Consider the following 16,868-nt stretch of genomic DNA (forward strand, 5'->3'; position numbering starts at 1 on the left):
CCATAAGCTCAGAGCAGAAGAATATTTTGCACTGTCTATTTCATTAGACAGGTGTGTCGGAGAGAGATACAGTAAGTAGGTCAAAGGTTGCAAACAAACTTCCGCTCACTATCTACTTCAAGCAGTTTGAGTTATAAGAGAGACAACTTTTGCCTTTTTTTGATCAGTTTAAAAAAAGATTGGAAAAACAAAATCCTTTCCCACTATTCCCAAGTACAGTCAATATATGTTTGTTTTATGTTCTACAACACTAGAACAATATTCTACTACTACTACTATAATTTCTTGAGCATTCTGACCTGGTGTTGTTCTTGAACTTGAGGAAGTAGTGGAGGCAGTTGATGCAGTGATGGGGTCCAGGGCCTTCACAGCCATTCTCATTGCATTCAGAGTCACAGGGGCCTGGAGACGCACAGAAGTAACAGTGTAAAAAAGATAATACCCTTATTCCTTGTGTCAGTATAATTTACTATTATTGTGACAGGACAGTAAAAATAGCCAAAGACGTATGTTACTTTGCAATGTTGCTCTGGTAAACCTGCACGTCAACTCTGGACTTATCACTTACCGTTGTACTCTGCTAACTCGTCATCGGTGGCAGTCAGCATGTCTGTGGAGCGGGGCTTATCGCTGCGCAGAGACGAGTATGGGTGCACAGAGGTGCCATACAGCACCAGTGACCACTCCTTCAGCTTGCCTGAGGAAAAAGAAGCGTTGTAAAAGTCTACAGTCTGTCCTGTTGGTGAGAAGCTAAATATCCTTTATATCTTTGTATATATATGATACATAAAGTTTACATTATAGTTGACCAAAAACAGATGTGTACTTTTTTTTTTCTGCTGTAACATGTTAACTTGGACATTAGTTCAAGGATCTTTCACGACGTTTTATATTTTCAGCTACCATAAGTAGATTATATTATATTAAACTCTTGATGATACACATGATAAGACAAAGCACAAGTTAAATGGGATTTTACTGATCAATGTAACAGCTTTTTAGCAACCGCTGATCTCCTGTTGAGGCTTTATTATGTTGTTAAATTAGTGGGTCATTTGAGTAGTTAAGTTCACTGCCTCCAGAGGAACATGGGTGCTCCTGCTGGTCCTACACTCAGTCCAGACAAAACTTTCTCCTGTGTTTTCTATTCCTCTTTGTAAATTAAATGAAATGGTATGGTTATGTATGATCCTTTTTTTTTAAATAAAAAAAATTAGCAACACTGTCATACCGGGTACTTTCTGGCTGCGGAGTTGAGACGGTGAATCATAGATCTCTAAGACCCAGTCGCCTGCTGCCTTCTCTCCCCAGCAGTGAGTGGTCATAAACTCCCAGTTCTTAAAACCCTCCATGGAGTGATCAAACAACCTACAGACACACACACACACACAAAGATATTAGATGAGGAAACAACTTAAGGACTGCAAATACCAGTCTTTTGCAACCACTTAACCAAGTACAATCCCAGTCTCTAATGAATTGTGGCCAAACAGTAAAGGACTGTGGTTTGAGGTGAACATGACCTAGGTACATATAGCGCTGCGCTTACACTACATTTAGTGTCTAACTAACTAACTAACTAACTAACTAACTAGAGTCAAACCCCTTATTTCCACATTTTATAGTGATTCAGTCCAATTTGTTAACAAAGCCAGCATAGACAAGTGAATCAACATTTCTTTACAATAATGTAAATGTATTTAAATGTTATACACAGACATCTAATTTTGCCTCTATAAGTATTTAACCCTATGAGTCACAACATTTCTAATTGAGAAGCACCTTCCTGTGCCAAAAAGCTGAATTTTAAGTCCCTTTACTGATTCCAGCCTTTTCTTTGAATTTGCAAAAAGGTCAGTAATATTATCCCAAAATTGGTTATTCCAATTAAGGAAAACATTCTGAAAAAATATTATCAATTGTATTTTGTCTTCCCTGTTCATGTGGTATTACAGTGCAGATACCATTTCACAACTAGTTTCTTTACCTGTTGGCAAGCAGCTGAGACTTGGTCCCTGAGGGTGAAGTCAGATTGATTGACAGGTCCCCACGGCGAGGGTGTGTGATTGTAATGCGTACAACCACATGCTCCAGGTAGATAACATGGTGGTTGGGGTTGTCAGTGCATCCTGTTGCCTTGTAAACTGACCGAACCACATGCTCTGGACGGATAGTTCTGCAAGACAAGATGGGGACCAATCAGAAGGTAGACTTGACTAGAAAATACACACAAAAACAGAAATATCCACAGTTTGTTATTACTGGGAGCATTGACTAATACCCTCTCCGGGAACCATCACCTTATCGTGGTGGAGAGGTTTGTGTGTCCCTATGGACCTGAGGGCTGTGTTGTCGGGAGCTTTGTACTCCTGGTAAGACCCTACCAGGAGTACAAAGCTCCCAAAAACACAGCCCTCATGGCAAAGAGGTCTCAGGGGAGGGGCCAGACAAAGAATGGTTCAAAGACTTCGATGGTTGAGCAAGGAAGGGATAGAGAGACCCCGCCCGGAGGAAGCCCGGGGCCCCCGTCTGGAGCCAGGCCCAGGCGGTGGGCTTGTGAGCGAGCGTCTGGTGGCCGGGTTTGCCGCGGAGCCCGGTCGGGCATAGCCCGAACAAGCATTGTGGCACCTCTCCCTCCAGCCCATGGGCCCACCACATGTGGGAGGATCCAAAGGGGTCGGGTGAGCTGCTACATGGGTGGCAGCGAAGGACAGGGGCTTCGACGGACCTGAACCGGGCGGCAGAGGCTGGCTCTGGGGACGTGTAATGTCACCTCTCTGTGGGGGAAGAAGCCGGAACTTGTGCGGGAGGTGGAGCGCTACCGGTTAGATCTGGTGGGGCTTACCTCTACGCACAGTCTTGGTTCTGGAACCGTTCTCCTGGATAGGGGTTGGACTCTGTCCTGCTCCGGAGTTGTCCATGGTGTGAGGCGCCGGGCGGGTGTGGGGATACTCACAAGTTCCCGGCTGAGTGCCGCTGCGTTGGAGTTTACCCCGGTGGACAAGAGGGTCGCCTCCCTACGCCTGCGGGTGATGGGGGGGGGGGAAACTCTGACTGTTGTTTGTGCATATGCACCAAACAAGAGTTCGGAGTATTCAGCCTTCTTGGAGACCTTGAATGGAGTCCTGTATGGGGCTCCAGCAGGGGACTCCATAGTTCTGCTGGGGGACTTTAATGCATACGTGGGCAATGATGGAGATACTTGGAGAGGCGTGATTGGGAGGAACGGCCTCCCTGATCTAAACCAGAGTGGTTGTTTGTTGTTGGACTTCTGTGCTAGTCATGGATTGGCCATCACAAACACCATGTTCGAACATAGGGATGCTCATAAGTGTACGTGGTACCAGAGCACCCTAGGCCAAAGGTCAATGATCGATTTTATAATCGTTTCATCTGATCTGAGGCCCTATGTTTTGGACACTCGGGTGAAGAGAGGGGCAGAGCTGTCAACTGATCACCATCTGGTGGTGAGTTGGGTGAGGGGGTGGGGGAAGACTCTGGACAGACCTGGTAAGCCCAAACGGGTAGTGCGGGTAAACTGGGAACGTCTGGAGGAGGCCCCTGTCCGACGGACTTTCCACTCACACCTCCGGCGGAGCTTTTCGGACATCCCTGTGGAGGCTGGGGGCATTGAACCTGAGTGGACAATGTTCAAAGCTTCCATTGCTAAAGCTGCGGCGGCGAGCTGTGGTCTTAGGGTTTTAGGTGCCTCAAGGGGCGGTAACCCACGAACACCCTGGTGGACACCGGTGGTCAGGGAAGCCTTCCGACTGAAGAAGGAGTCTTTCAGGGATATGTTGTCTCGGAGGACTCCAGAGGCTGTTGCAGGGTACCGACGGGCCCAAAGGGCTGCAGCCTCTGCCGTGACAGAGGCAAAGCAGCGGGTGTGGGAGAGGTTCGGAAAAGATATGGAGAAGGACTTTTGGTCGGCACCAAGGTGCTTCTGGAAAACCGTTCGCCACCTCAGGACGGGGAAGCGAGGAATCATCCAAGCACTATACAGTAAGGATGGGACCTTGTTGACCTTAACTGAGGAGATAATAAGGCGGTGGAAGGAGCACTTTGAGGAACTCCTAAATCCAGCTGACACGCCCTCCTTGGTGGAGGCAGAGCTGGAGGATGATGGGTGATTGTCGTCAATTTCCCTGGTGGAAGTCGCTGAGGTAGTCAAACAACTCCACAGCGGCAAAGCACCAGGGATTGATGAGATCCGTCCAGAAATGCTGAAGGCTCTGGGTGTGGAGGGGCAGACCGGGGTGGTGGTTCCCCTCTTCAAAAAAGGGGGACAAGAGGGTGTGTGCCAATTACAGGGGTATCACACTTCTCAGCCTCCCTGGTAAAGTCTACTCCAAGGTGCTGGAAAGGAGGGTTTGGCTGATAGTCGAACCTCGGATTGAAGAGGAACAATGCGGATTCCGTCCTGTTCGTGGAACAACGGATCAGATCTTTACTCTCGCAAGGATCTTGGAGGGGGCCTGGGAGTATGCCCAACCAGTCTACATGTGTTTTGTGGATCTGGAGAAGGCGTATGACCGGGTCCCCCGGGAGAAATTGTGGGAGGTGCTGCGGGAATATGGGGTAAGGGGGTCCCTTCTCATGGCCATCCAATCTCTGTATGACCAAAGCGAGAGCTGTGTCCGGGTTCTCGGCAGTAAGTCGGACTTGTTCCAGGTGAGGGTTGGCCTCCGCCAGGGCTGCGCTTTGTCACCAATCCTGTTTGTAATATTTATGGACAGGATATCGAGGCGTAGTCGGGGCGGGGAGGGGTTGCAGTTCGGTGGGCTCGGGATATCATCGCTGCTTTCTGCGGATGATGTGGTCCTGATGGCATCATCAGCCTGTGACCTTCAGCACTCACTGGATCGGTTTGCAGCTGAGTGTGAAGCGGCTGGGATGAGGATTAGCACCTCTAAATCTGAGGCCATGGTTCTCAGCAGGAAACCGATGGAGTGCTTTCTTCGGGTAGGGAGTGAGTCCTTACCCCAAGTGAAGGAGTTTAAGTACCTTGGGGTCTTGTTTGCGAGTGAGGGGACCATGGAGCGTGAGATTTGTCGGAGAATCGGAGCAGCCGGTGCGGTATTACATTCCGTTTAACGCACCGTTGTGACGAAAAGAGAGCTAAGCCAGAAGGCAAAGCTCTCGATCTACCGGGTAATTTTCGTTCCTACCCTCACATATGGTCATGAAGGCTGGGTGATGACCGAAAGAACGAGATCCAGGGTACAAGCGGCCGAAATGGGTTTCCTCAGGAGGGTGGCTGGCGTCTCCCTTAGAGATAGGGTGAGAAGCTCAGTCATCCGAGAGGAGCTCGGAGTAGAGCCGCTGCTCCTTCGCGTCAAAAGGAGCCAGTTGAGGTGGTTCGGGCATCTGGTAAGGATGCCTCCTGGGCGCCTCCCTAGGGAGGTGTTCCAGGCACGTTCAGCTGGGAGGAGGCCTCGGGGAAGACCTAGGATTAGGTGGAGAGATTATATCTCCAACCTGACCTGGGAACGCCTCGGGATCCCCCAGTCGGAGCTTGTTGATGTGACTCGGGAAAGGGAAGTTTGGGGTCCCCTACTGGAGCTGCTGCCCCCGCGACCCGATACCGGATAAGCGGATGAAGATGGATGGATGGATGGATGGATGGCATTGACTAATACGAATGTGAAATTGTCTTTAATCGATGCATCAAATCATCAATCAGTCCACTGATGGAAACAAGGAGGTCTACCTGCAATCAGCTCCAGTAACAGAAAGTGGGAAAAATTAAAATTAAAAATAAATCTAATTTATGGATGTTAACCAAAGAGATTTGCAAGTACAAGTACATTTCTTGGCAGCAAAATCTATCGAACAATCATCAACAACAAAAAAGCAAACAAAAATAGGATATCATTCAGACATAAGAGCGGAGCAGATGGCCAATCAGTTTGAACCGGGTTATATATATAAATTACACATCAATCAAGATAAAAGATGGGGTCTGATTACTGTAGTTTCAGGTCATAGTTTCCAAATGAGATAGCATTCCCCTTTACAAAGCTGGAATAGAAATTTTAAATTAAACTTGTTGTGAATTTAAAGCTTTCCATTTCAAGGTTTAATTTAGAGATTGGAACCAGAGAGTTGGTAAGATAAACAACATTATCTTGAAAACACAGGATTTAGCTGCTTTATGTAACTCTGTGTGTACCATAATGTACCTTTAGTCTGTTTGCTCTTTCATGGGAGTGAGGTTGGGGACTGTGGCTTCTCCCTACAACAGACATTCTGCTCAGTCAACTCTCACCAAAATGATGATAGTGACCTGCACTCAACATCAAGTTTCAATACACTGAGGTAGTCCCATAAAAACAATCATCTGTACATTATTTTAACCACCTCCAAAAACCAAAAAACATGCACAAAAGTCTATATTCAGGTTTCCATTTCCCAAACCTCAACCAGCCATAGAAACATGAGCATGATAAGAAAGACAAAGAACATTATTTGTTCAGTCCACAACGCAGAGCTCAGCAGCAGCTCACTGAACCGCCAACCCAAACATCTAATGAACCCTTGAATAGCATCTATGGTATAATATAATAGCAGTACAATGACAAAAACAGCTAAACACTATCTTGCCAGAGCCAGGCTTTCAATGAGTCCTATATAGCTGCTGCACAACAGTGAACACATGAGCCAAATCCACACATTAACTCACCGCAGTACTGCAGTAGGGTTTACTTTCTGGAAAATGAAACTGAGCTGGTAAATTACACTTTCTAGCTATATAACATATTAAAGTATGACTACAATTATTTTGCAAAGGGTAGAGGGCTGAAAGACAATTATGTCTCTCTCTTTCTCTCTCTCTCTCACACACACACACACACACACACACACACACACACACACTTATAAAACAGTGCGTAGGATCCTTACTAAAAGTGTACGTACGGCCAAAAGCCCAAAATGTTGTACCCCCCCCAAAAGAAATTCAGATTTATAAAACTGTGTACATCTGTAAACAATGTTCCTTTTATAAATCACAGATTAACTACAAGTGTGGGTACGTGAATCAGCCTCTTATTCCGCCCTGTACATCAATTTTTAACCATAAATAGTTACTGCAAAGCACCTCGTGAATGTTGAGAAGTATGTCAATGACCCTGCCTGTTGTTCTTTTTGTGACTCTGGCGGAGAAAAAGCAACAAAAAAATGTCTCAGACGCTCGGAAATTGCTGCAAATCAAATTATAACTTTAGTTCTTGCACAGTATAGGGAAACCTGACTACACAGGCATTACTGCACTCGGGGACAGCTTTGATATATACCAGACCTACAGGTATGTCCACAGTATTTTTGTTCACAACTGTTTGCGATTGGTAACACCTTGCCAAAAGCACAGCGTGAACTATATCCCCCACCCAGAGATACAATTTGAAGATAAAAGTGTAAAAGGCAAACACTTTTTTTCTTTATGCAAGTTGTCACGAACACAATTAAAGTTCGGACCGATAACGAGGACATTGAGTGTAACAATTGCTCTGTATTTGAAGACTTTGACATTTGATGATATATGTAGAGTATTAAAGACAACCATTTTGGTATTTACACTGCGTTCTGCCGTTATCTAGGGTATGCTATCATGAACTCCATTGAGTCAGGCCACCAAATCTCCTGCGCTCTGTAGCGGACAATGTGAAGGTGAGAAATATTAAGAAAAACTTTTGATTTAAGATTTGAGTTGGATTTCACAAGGTGTTTATGGAATAATTATCACAGTCCAAGCGCAAATAAAAATGCTGGATTTATCTTGATAAGGTGGATGATATGGTGTAAAAAATGGTGTGCGGGATCAATACTTGAAATTATTAAGAGTGATCATTACTCCAACATCAACTTTCTGCAGTCTGAAACCAGTTTGCCACCTCGCCCTCTGCGTCGCCAATTCTCACTGTCTCGCAAATGTGCGTATGCATGGGTCAAGTTTGCGTGGAGGACCGCACAGCCTCCCGTCAAGTTCTCTCAATTCTCTCCATATTTTTTTATAAAATCACAAGCCTTGCGTAGGAAATGGCGTACGCACATTTTCAGCCCCGTTTTGAACGTATGACACGTTTATAAATTAGACCCCAGGTGTTTATCATTTACACAAAAATCTTCGCAAAACAATTTTGGGCTGGTAAAGATTGCCTTTAGCTTTGCAATGAAACGTATTACTCATTTATATTATGCAACATATTACTCAAACCTAGCTCATAGATTAAATGCCTTTCAAAAACCACATGTATTTCGTTTTCCAGTCAAACATATGCTTTAATCATTCTGCTAATTGTTTTCTCAAACGTTTAGTGGAAATTTAATCGTCTGAAATTAAAAATGCATTGTATATTTGTATATTTTAAACCATTAACATTGGTTAAAAAAAAAAAAATTGCCTATATCAATTAAATCAGCACTTTAGGCAAGGCAGGGCAGCTTTATTTGTATAGCCCATTTCAGCAGAAAGGCAATTCAAAGTGATTTAGATATTAGTTTGAAAGGAGTCAAATTGGTTTATTTTTATTTAAACCAGTGCGTTATGATTTGTTTTTCGAAAATACCAGCAGGTAAACTATTTGTCCATTTGTCTTCTGACTCCATCTATGATCATTTACATAATTATTGAGGAAATAATAGTGAAACAATTAACATTATAACTACTGAAAACAGAGAAATACACAAGACATGATGCAGACATGATGGAATGAATACCAGAGAGAAAACACTAATCGTCTCTTTCTTAAATAGCCCATGACTGTTTGGAAAGTGGAAAGCAGTAATGGCTGGGGAGTGTAAGGCTGATATCACAACTCTGGCTTCTCCATGACACAACACAGATAACTGAACCATACGCATGGGACCGAGCAGAGCAGATGCACAGCTGATTACCACCAGCCTGACTGCACACAGATCAGGCAGCTTTCCTAGTGCGTGCTCAACGTGGAGTGAAGCAAGCGATTGCAGAAAGACATTACCAAACAGAGTCAGAGGGGCCAGCCAGAGGGTGTGTGGGAACACAGCAGTGAGGTAACGGCTGCACTCATGTTGCAAGTTAGAAGCACAGAACACAAACGCACATGCAGTATATGTCATATGTCACATCTGTAAAAAAAAAAAAAAACAGACACCGTCGAACGTTCATGATGAAAGTGAGCACAGAGACATATAACTCAATAAAGGGATTTGTTAAGGGAAAATAATATTTCATGCTTTTAGGACAGTTTCGTTCTGGGTTACACATTAAAAATGTAATTACTTTTCTTGCCTTGTTCCAAAAACAAAACAAAGCCTTGTGTTTTGCCTACTTTTTAAGCCTGTCATTTGGCTGGATGGACGAAGGGTAATTCTGTTTATAAACAACGCCTAACATCCCAGTTACTAGAAAAATGTGTGACTGACCATTTCACACATATTTATGGCTACTCACATATACACTACACATAGAACAAGGAGGCTAAAATGACAGGATTGGTATTATTTCATTCATGCAACAACAGTGGTAATCTCTCGGTGAGCCAACACATGTTTAATGAGTACGAGGGTCTGAGCATGACTGCCTCTGACTCAAGCTGACATAAGCCTCATATGGACCGACTTGTGCACTGGAGCAGAACAGACAGAATGACACTGATAATGCTGCAGTAACTGGCCACCGAGCCTTCAACTGAAAGCAAACCAGTTCAGGGCCCAAGTTCAGCCAGCCTAAAACAGAACAGTGCTCAGGCTTCCAGCTGCATCTAGAATAACAAGCTGTGAAGCACAGGCTCGCACCGAGTTTTTGAGTGTGTGTGTGTGTGTGTGTGTGTGTGTGTGTGTAGTAAAGGTCTAATGTGAGAACCACCCTGCCAGAACTAATGCTTGGCCCCTATCAAGGTACAGCTTGCACACAACAACCTTCTTAAACACATGCTGGTGCATAAAGCACCAGAAAAAAAAAAAAAAAAAAAGACAGAACTATGTTTTGTCACACAATGTGTGTTGTTGTACACTTATCTGGCATTCCACTTTAAACATAGATAGTCTACTACAATGAATATACCTGTTTAACTATAAAAATCCATTATTGTGGCACAGCAATAGACTTCCAGAATTATTTTCTCCACATGCTTATTGGTTTGGACCCTTTAGGTCCAATTAGGAGAAATCCTAATTTTCCAGATTGCAATGATATTTTAGACAATAGAGTGCCAAGTGTGTGGCAACAGTTTTGTGAAGTCCTTGTCCACAAAGTGAGGACCAAGGCGAAATGGTTTTCCATAGTGTTGAAGAACTGGACATGCCTCCACAATGAGGTTTAACAATGACATATTGGTATAATGTCTGCATGTCCACATCATTTGCCCATGTACTGTATATTTAAATCCTAAAGGACACTTGTTGTTTAGAAGTTTTTTTTATGTGAATGTGACATAATTCCGACTCAATAGTGTGCTCAATAAGTAGTCTGGTCACATGGCAGCACTTACAATGTGATGTGTGAGTGTGCATGTTCATTCTACCTTATTTGTCGGTCTGCGCTCTCTACACAGACATGTTGTGAGGGGACTTGCTTCCATCGCTCCGCCTCTTTCACCATCGCCTCAGCATCCATCAGACCAAAGCCGTATAGGTGGCTGACTGTAGGAAACAGTGATAAGTCACAACTGATCAAACCACTCCAATGCCGACTCTGTTTCTCATACCAGTGAGGTTTTTTTAAGATACCAATGAGAGTTCAAACTCCTGAGGAAGATTTTGCAAGACTGTTGTCTACGTTATTTCAAAGTCAAAATTTGTCCCAAAAAATCCAAAATTCTAATTGATTAATAAAAATAATAATTATGATTTGGCATAAGGTAGTCAATGAAAACAAGGCCAAAGAACTATACTGTATCATAAGATGGATAGGATATGACTCAGATCTCACTAAACAGGATGGATGCAAGATTTAAACAATAAAGGGTTAAAAAACACTGTGACCTGAGGGGGGCACGCTGCGGCAATTACAGGATCTCAAAAGTTGATTCGGTTTTAAAAGTCTGGATTTTTGTAGATTTTTTCAACTTAGACATTACCTAAAGAAGATAACGAGAATGCAAGAATTGCAACAGACTAATTTGAGTATAGTGAAGCTATTTGCTATTTCTACTAGACTACAGGTCAGACCCTAAATATGGAAGCATATCAAACATATACAAGGGGTTACAAGAGGTAGAGGGGACGGATACTGCCTATATAAAGTAGAAATGGGTGAAGGAGAGTAACATCGTGATTCAGATGAAAATGTGGGGGAAAAATAACTTAACAGTGGAAAAGTGCATCGGCTCTGTCCTGGAGTGAAGTTGGGTGGAAGAGTATAGTTAAGTTGTTTTTTAGAGTTCCAGCTCAAAGGATTTCTCTGGGAGCAAGTACATCCTGTGGCGAGAATAAGGCAACACATTTTCATGTGTTTTGGGACTGCCCAGTCATAACAAAATGTTGGGGGGAAATTGACCATGGAGAAAATCATGAAAACACTGATTTCATCAGAGTTTGTGAATTTATGTCCGGGATTAAGACAGGACACTGCGATGGGGCCTGAAAACAACTATATGTATAATATCCTATTACTAGCAAATAAGAAAGCAATCATTAGGAAATGGTCGGTAAAAGATTCTCCTACAGTCGAGGACTGGATCAAAGTGGTTCAGAATATTTTAATAATGGATAAGCTAACATTCATTCTCAGGCTTGAACAAGATAAGTTTGAGAGTTACTGGAAAACCTTGATAAACTTTATAACAACTTTAAGGCAAGATTCTGGGTGATGTGATAAATCCCCCTAATTTTTGACTCCATTCATCTAGTTCAGTTTTTCTTTTGTTTCAGCAAATAGAGAGTTATACACGTGTACAGCAAACTATCTTACTTAATCTATAATTATTAACTTTTGTTTTGTAAATTTTGCCATCGCAGTTATTATCAACCCACTATAGGATATTATTTGCAGGAAAAGTTATGAATGAGGAAAGGTACATGAAGCAGATGGTATTTATTATACAGCTGTTATTGTCCATTTTACTTACGGCTGCTGTATACTTACCTATTTTATTTATTCTATTTTCATTTTTGTAGTTATCGCTCCGACTTCTTATTTTTTGGATTCTTAAGTTTCCTACCGATCCAGAACCAGTAAAGAAGAACTGTGTGTGTGGGAGTGAGTGTGGGTGCTTTTGTAATGTAATGAGGAATTTTTCTTTCTTGATCACTGGCATGTAAACAAAGTTAAGAGCAATATGTAGGACTTATTTTTCTTTAAATAAAAAAGTTGAATAAAATAAAATTCTGAGATCAATTGCTTTAATAAGTATTCTTTACTGAAAATTTCTGCGGACATTTAAGAACAAAGACAAAGAAAGTTTGGAAACCACTAAATGTATGGGTACAGCAGCGCAAATATGAATTCCTCCCACCCCTCCTGCTCCTTCCCTGTTCTGTTTCTCTTTAGTTCCTCTTTGAAAAAACACTTGGAAAATCTCCAGGCACACTGGGACTGCAGCCTGGCTGACCCCTAACTCTCACTTTGTGGGTTTCTCTCCCTCATAAACGCACGCACGCACGCAGGTATGCATTAACAATTAAACCCGCATTCACAAAGTTATAAAACAGCAACCGCCACATGGACCCTGACAGATGGCAGCTGGTGGTAACATTTTTGGAAACTACTTATTATCCCTCTTCTGATTGGAGAAAGATTCAAGAGTCAAAATTCTGCATATTGATATCTTTGTTTTAAATTTTTCTTTCAAACACACTACATCCCAGTATGAATCTTAAATGGAACAGTTGCATTGTATGTATGTATGTATGTATGTATGTATGTATGTATGTATGTATGTATGTATGTATGTATGTATGTATGTATGTGTGTGTGTGTGTGTGTATGTACTGTACATATGTGTGTGTGTACATGTAGGATGGATGGATGGATGGATGGATGGATGGATGGACGGAGAAAAGTGTCATGTGTACCATTGTAACCAGCAGCATTGGTCTTCCAGTCAGGGGCACTGAGATGTCCGGCTCTAGAGGTCTTTACAATTATGTGTTGAACATCTCTCCATGTTAGAAGAGGACTATCAGGGAAAAAACACACACAAACACATTATTATATGTGTTGTAATGTAAAAGATGAACACATAACTGAGCAGGAACTAAGTAAATTGTGACAAAATTACCTACTTTCCTATGCACATACTCAAACAGAAGCATTTGCATGCATTTTAAACAGATATGAAAATCTTTACACATACATAAATTACAAGGTCAAGCAGCTCCAACGATTTAAATACAGGCACGATGATGAGATAAAATGTTTTGAATAATCCATTAAGATGTGAAAGGAAAAGCAGAATATGGAGAGAAAAAACAAATGGATGACGGCGAGACTGGGGGAACGGACACAAAGAGATACAGTATCTTCCTTATAGGAGTAAATTCAAGAGCATGGGAAAGGTTAGGTGGATGAAAAGGAAAAAAGGGGGAAAAAACTAAACTAAAAGGGAAGGGTTAAAAGCGCATTGAGGAAGAAGGCAGATTAAATGTAAAAGATGGCAAGTAAAACATGGTAATATACAGTAGATGGAATTTACTGGGAGAGAAAATTACAGAGAAGTACAGATGGAGAGCATAGATGCCCGTTTATCCGTCCCTAGTTTCTCAGATCTCACGTGAGATCCATTACGAAATGGCAGCAATGTGCAGCTGCTTTGATGTCCATGCTACATTAAAGGGAAAAACCAGGAAGATGTGGGTCACCAAGTTTCCTGGGATTCCCTTCCATCTCATATGCCACCCAGATGCTCCATTCCCTTCCCTCATGTCACTCCCTCGCCATCTGAGACCTCCAGAATCTCTACTACTCTGAATTGGTTGACCTAAAAGTAATATTTAAGGTTCTCAACCCAACATTTGAATTATAAAATATAAAAAGATAGGAAGGTATGATGTGAGAGAGAGACAAGAGAGTGACAGGCAACAAAACATACTGCCTTTGCCTCTTGAGTCACTTGCATAAGAGCAGGTTCTTTCACAGCTTCCTGTGATCTCTTAAACCAAAAATGCACTAGTAGACTTTTAAAATCCTTAACATCTGGAAGAAGTCTCAGCCTCCCACATTTAGCTGCTGACTTTCGCAGATTACAGTGAAACGCCTGCTCCTTCACATATCCACTTTATTCTGTAAATGTTTGGTCAAATTCATCTGTATCTGTGGAATAGCACTGCTGGGTCAGACAAACATGTTTGAGAAAATCCTTAGGATCTTAAGGACACAAGGCTTTTTTATTCCTAAATGTTTGCACACTACAAGACAACGTGGGCCAACTGTCCCTGTTGACTTGCTCTATTTATCGTAGACCCGTGCAAGTCCTTTTTTAATTAGTCATAACAAAATCAGAATCATAGTCTGTCTTTTAATTCCAACCGTTAAAATCTTCTTTTTACTCACAGTAGGAACAGAGTGTGCAATGCTGAAAGCTGGCCATCAATCTCTACCAACACTGGAAAATATCCAAACCTTTCACATTAGCTGATTATATTGGAAAATAATTAAATGCATTTAATGGAGTGTTGGGTCATCCCTTTTGCAGTTATCAGGGTAATATTTAAAACAAATTGCTTTCTAGTGTTTGGAAGCCTTGCTTGCAGTGAACCTTAAATATTAGATCCCCGTGATGCCCAGAATACAACAGTATCTATGACAAAAAAGGCTGTAAAAATGTTGTGTTCAAATTCACTAATGGATCTAATGATTCCACACTTATCAAATCATACTAAAAAACATAGACCATATAGCTGAAAATAAAATACCAAGTAAAAAAATTTTTTTTTAAAAAGGATGGTAGCACAGATAAGTGCTATAAAAAGTCAGAATAATTAATGCTCGGATCAATATTAATAGGCTTGTCTGCCACTGTGTAATTATGGTTCCATAAATGTTTTATGGTCATTAATTAAAAGTGACTTTGGCATCGTTATCTAGGCCACAACAGCCTTCCCATGAACAAGCCAATACTAATTAATGGAGTTGATCGCTTACTGTGGAAAAACAGCAGCAAATCAGGTTTCTTGGTGCTTCTGTTAAGTGTAATTATGGACGCAAACATACATGAGGAATCTGCAGGTACAAGGCAAAGAGGGAAGGATAGGAGGAAAATGAAGGGGCAAAAAGACAAACAATTCAATAATTCATCTATATCTCACCTTGGTTTTGTCCAGTGATGGAAGATTACCCACTAAACTATGAACAGCATGTTGTGCTCAAATCTGCCCCTTATATTTTGAATTTTAAAGCAGACGAATGGAGAAAAGGTTTTCCTTTCATTCATGTCCCTGCTTTGGTTGCTTAAAACCTCCCAGAAGATGACAATATCCTATGGTAGGTTATCCTTGCTCATTTCATATATATCCCTCACTGAAGTCTCCTGTCTCCATGTTTACTCACTTTTCCATTTCTTCACTTCCAAGTACAAGAGGAAAAGGGGAAAGAAATAAAAGTTTCTGAAGCTCTAAAATGTAGCTCAATCATGTGCCAACTTAAACCATCTTAAACCTGAAAAAAATCCACATTGACAAGAGCTTGGGATTGTTTTGTGAACTAACATGTTCCAATCCACTCTTAATACCAACGGAAAAGACCTCACAACAGAGAGGTTTAAGAAGTCTAGCGTAATGGCGTCTTGACACGTTTATCACAGTTTGCTTGCTTTCATTCACCAGATAAGAGCAGATATCATCGGTTTGTCTAAACCTTTTCCCTCTCCCTCTTTCATCCTCTCCTTTTGCCTGCATGTGCATGCATGCAGCCAAGTTTATCCATGTGAGAAAGTGAATGAAAGGACAGAAGTAAAAAAGAAAAAGAAAAAAAGGAGTATTTGCTTTTGCCGAGAGAAACAAATCTCTGTGACAGTACGCACGCCAGAGGAGGTGAGAGATAGCAGACAATAAGAAAGCAGGCAAGCAGCAGTGTGTGATAATCTTGTTGAGGAAACAGGCTTATGGGCCCAGCACTGCCTGGTAACCTGGAGTATTTTCTTCTGGGGAGGACTTGGATTGGATTATCCAGGTTAAATGAAGTGACCTCAGCTAACTGAGCCGCTCAACATGTGATGAGGTAAAGCCCAATTCTGAGTCTCTGCACCTGCACTGCACTCTTTCCAATTAATGAATGTATCACAAATAGAGCCCATCAACAGGTTACAAAGTGGGCAGGTTAGGCATCTGTAGTGTCTCACACAAAAAGCAACCAGGGAATCTAGAAGACATAAAGGCAAGACAGAACATTGAAACTAAAATGCTTTTAAAATCTGTGTCTTACTTTTCTAATCTTTAAAAGTGCCAATTTTGAAACTGGCACTCTAGTCCCCTGAAATGGTTGGCATGAAAGCACCTGGCCCCAACATAGATGTGGCCAGCTCTGCTTGTTGCAGACAGCATGAAACTCTACCAAAAAGCCAAATTCTAAACGGTTTATATGTTTTAGGTTTGGAATCAATTTCCCAATCATTTGCCCCAAATAGTGAGAATATTACTATACTGGTGATTCTATATCTCAAGACAAGCATCTGCGATACATCACAATTTTTGTATGAATAGGGAAATATATTCTTAAGATTCATGATGTGATGAAGAGAACGACAGCTGAGAGGAAACGCTGTGTACCAAAGTGCCATCATTGGAACAGCCATAAACTGGTAGGAAGCAAAACATTTCAGAGTGCAAATGTCTGCAGTAAAGGATGCAAACAACCCAGTCTTAGAATCCAAAGACAACATAGTGATATTTTTGATAATGTATCAGAAGAGATGACAGTGCAACTATTGGAATATTTATATTGTCCCAGC

The 16,868-nt window shown here is 41.9% G+C and overlaps 1 protein-coding gene across 3 annotated transcripts in view; it reads right to left on the reverse strand.

Annotated features, from left to right (window-relative positions):
• The window catches only part of pcsk5b (proprotein convertase subtilisin/kexin type 5b), a 75,846-nt gene that overhangs the window by 32,305 nt on the left and 26,673 nt on the right, over positions 1–16,868 (reverse strand). For all 3 annotated transcript variants that reach the window (XM_034873077.1, XM_034873079.1, XM_034873078.1), the window contains exons 10-15: positions 12,997–13,100; positions 10,506–10,623; positions 1,988–2,176; positions 1,232–1,368; positions 569–697; positions 300–402 (exon numbers count right to left, since the gene is read on the reverse strand). In XM_034873077.1, the coding sequence (XP_034728968.1) occupies positions 300–402; positions 569–697; positions 1,232–1,368; positions 1,988–2,176; positions 10,506–10,623; positions 12,997–13,100 (780 nt within the window). The remainder of the gene's footprint in view (positions 1–299; positions 403–568; positions 698–1,231; positions 1,369–1,987; positions 2,177–10,505; positions 10,624–12,996; positions 13,101–16,868) is intronic.

This window comes from Etheostoma cragini, chromosome 5 (genome assembly GCF_013103735.1).
Source record: "Etheostoma cragini isolate CJK2018 chromosome 5, CSU_Ecrag_1.0, whole genome shotgun sequence".
Taxonomy (NCBI): Eukaryota; Metazoa; Chordata; class Actinopteri; order Perciformes; family Percidae; genus Etheostoma; species Etheostoma cragini.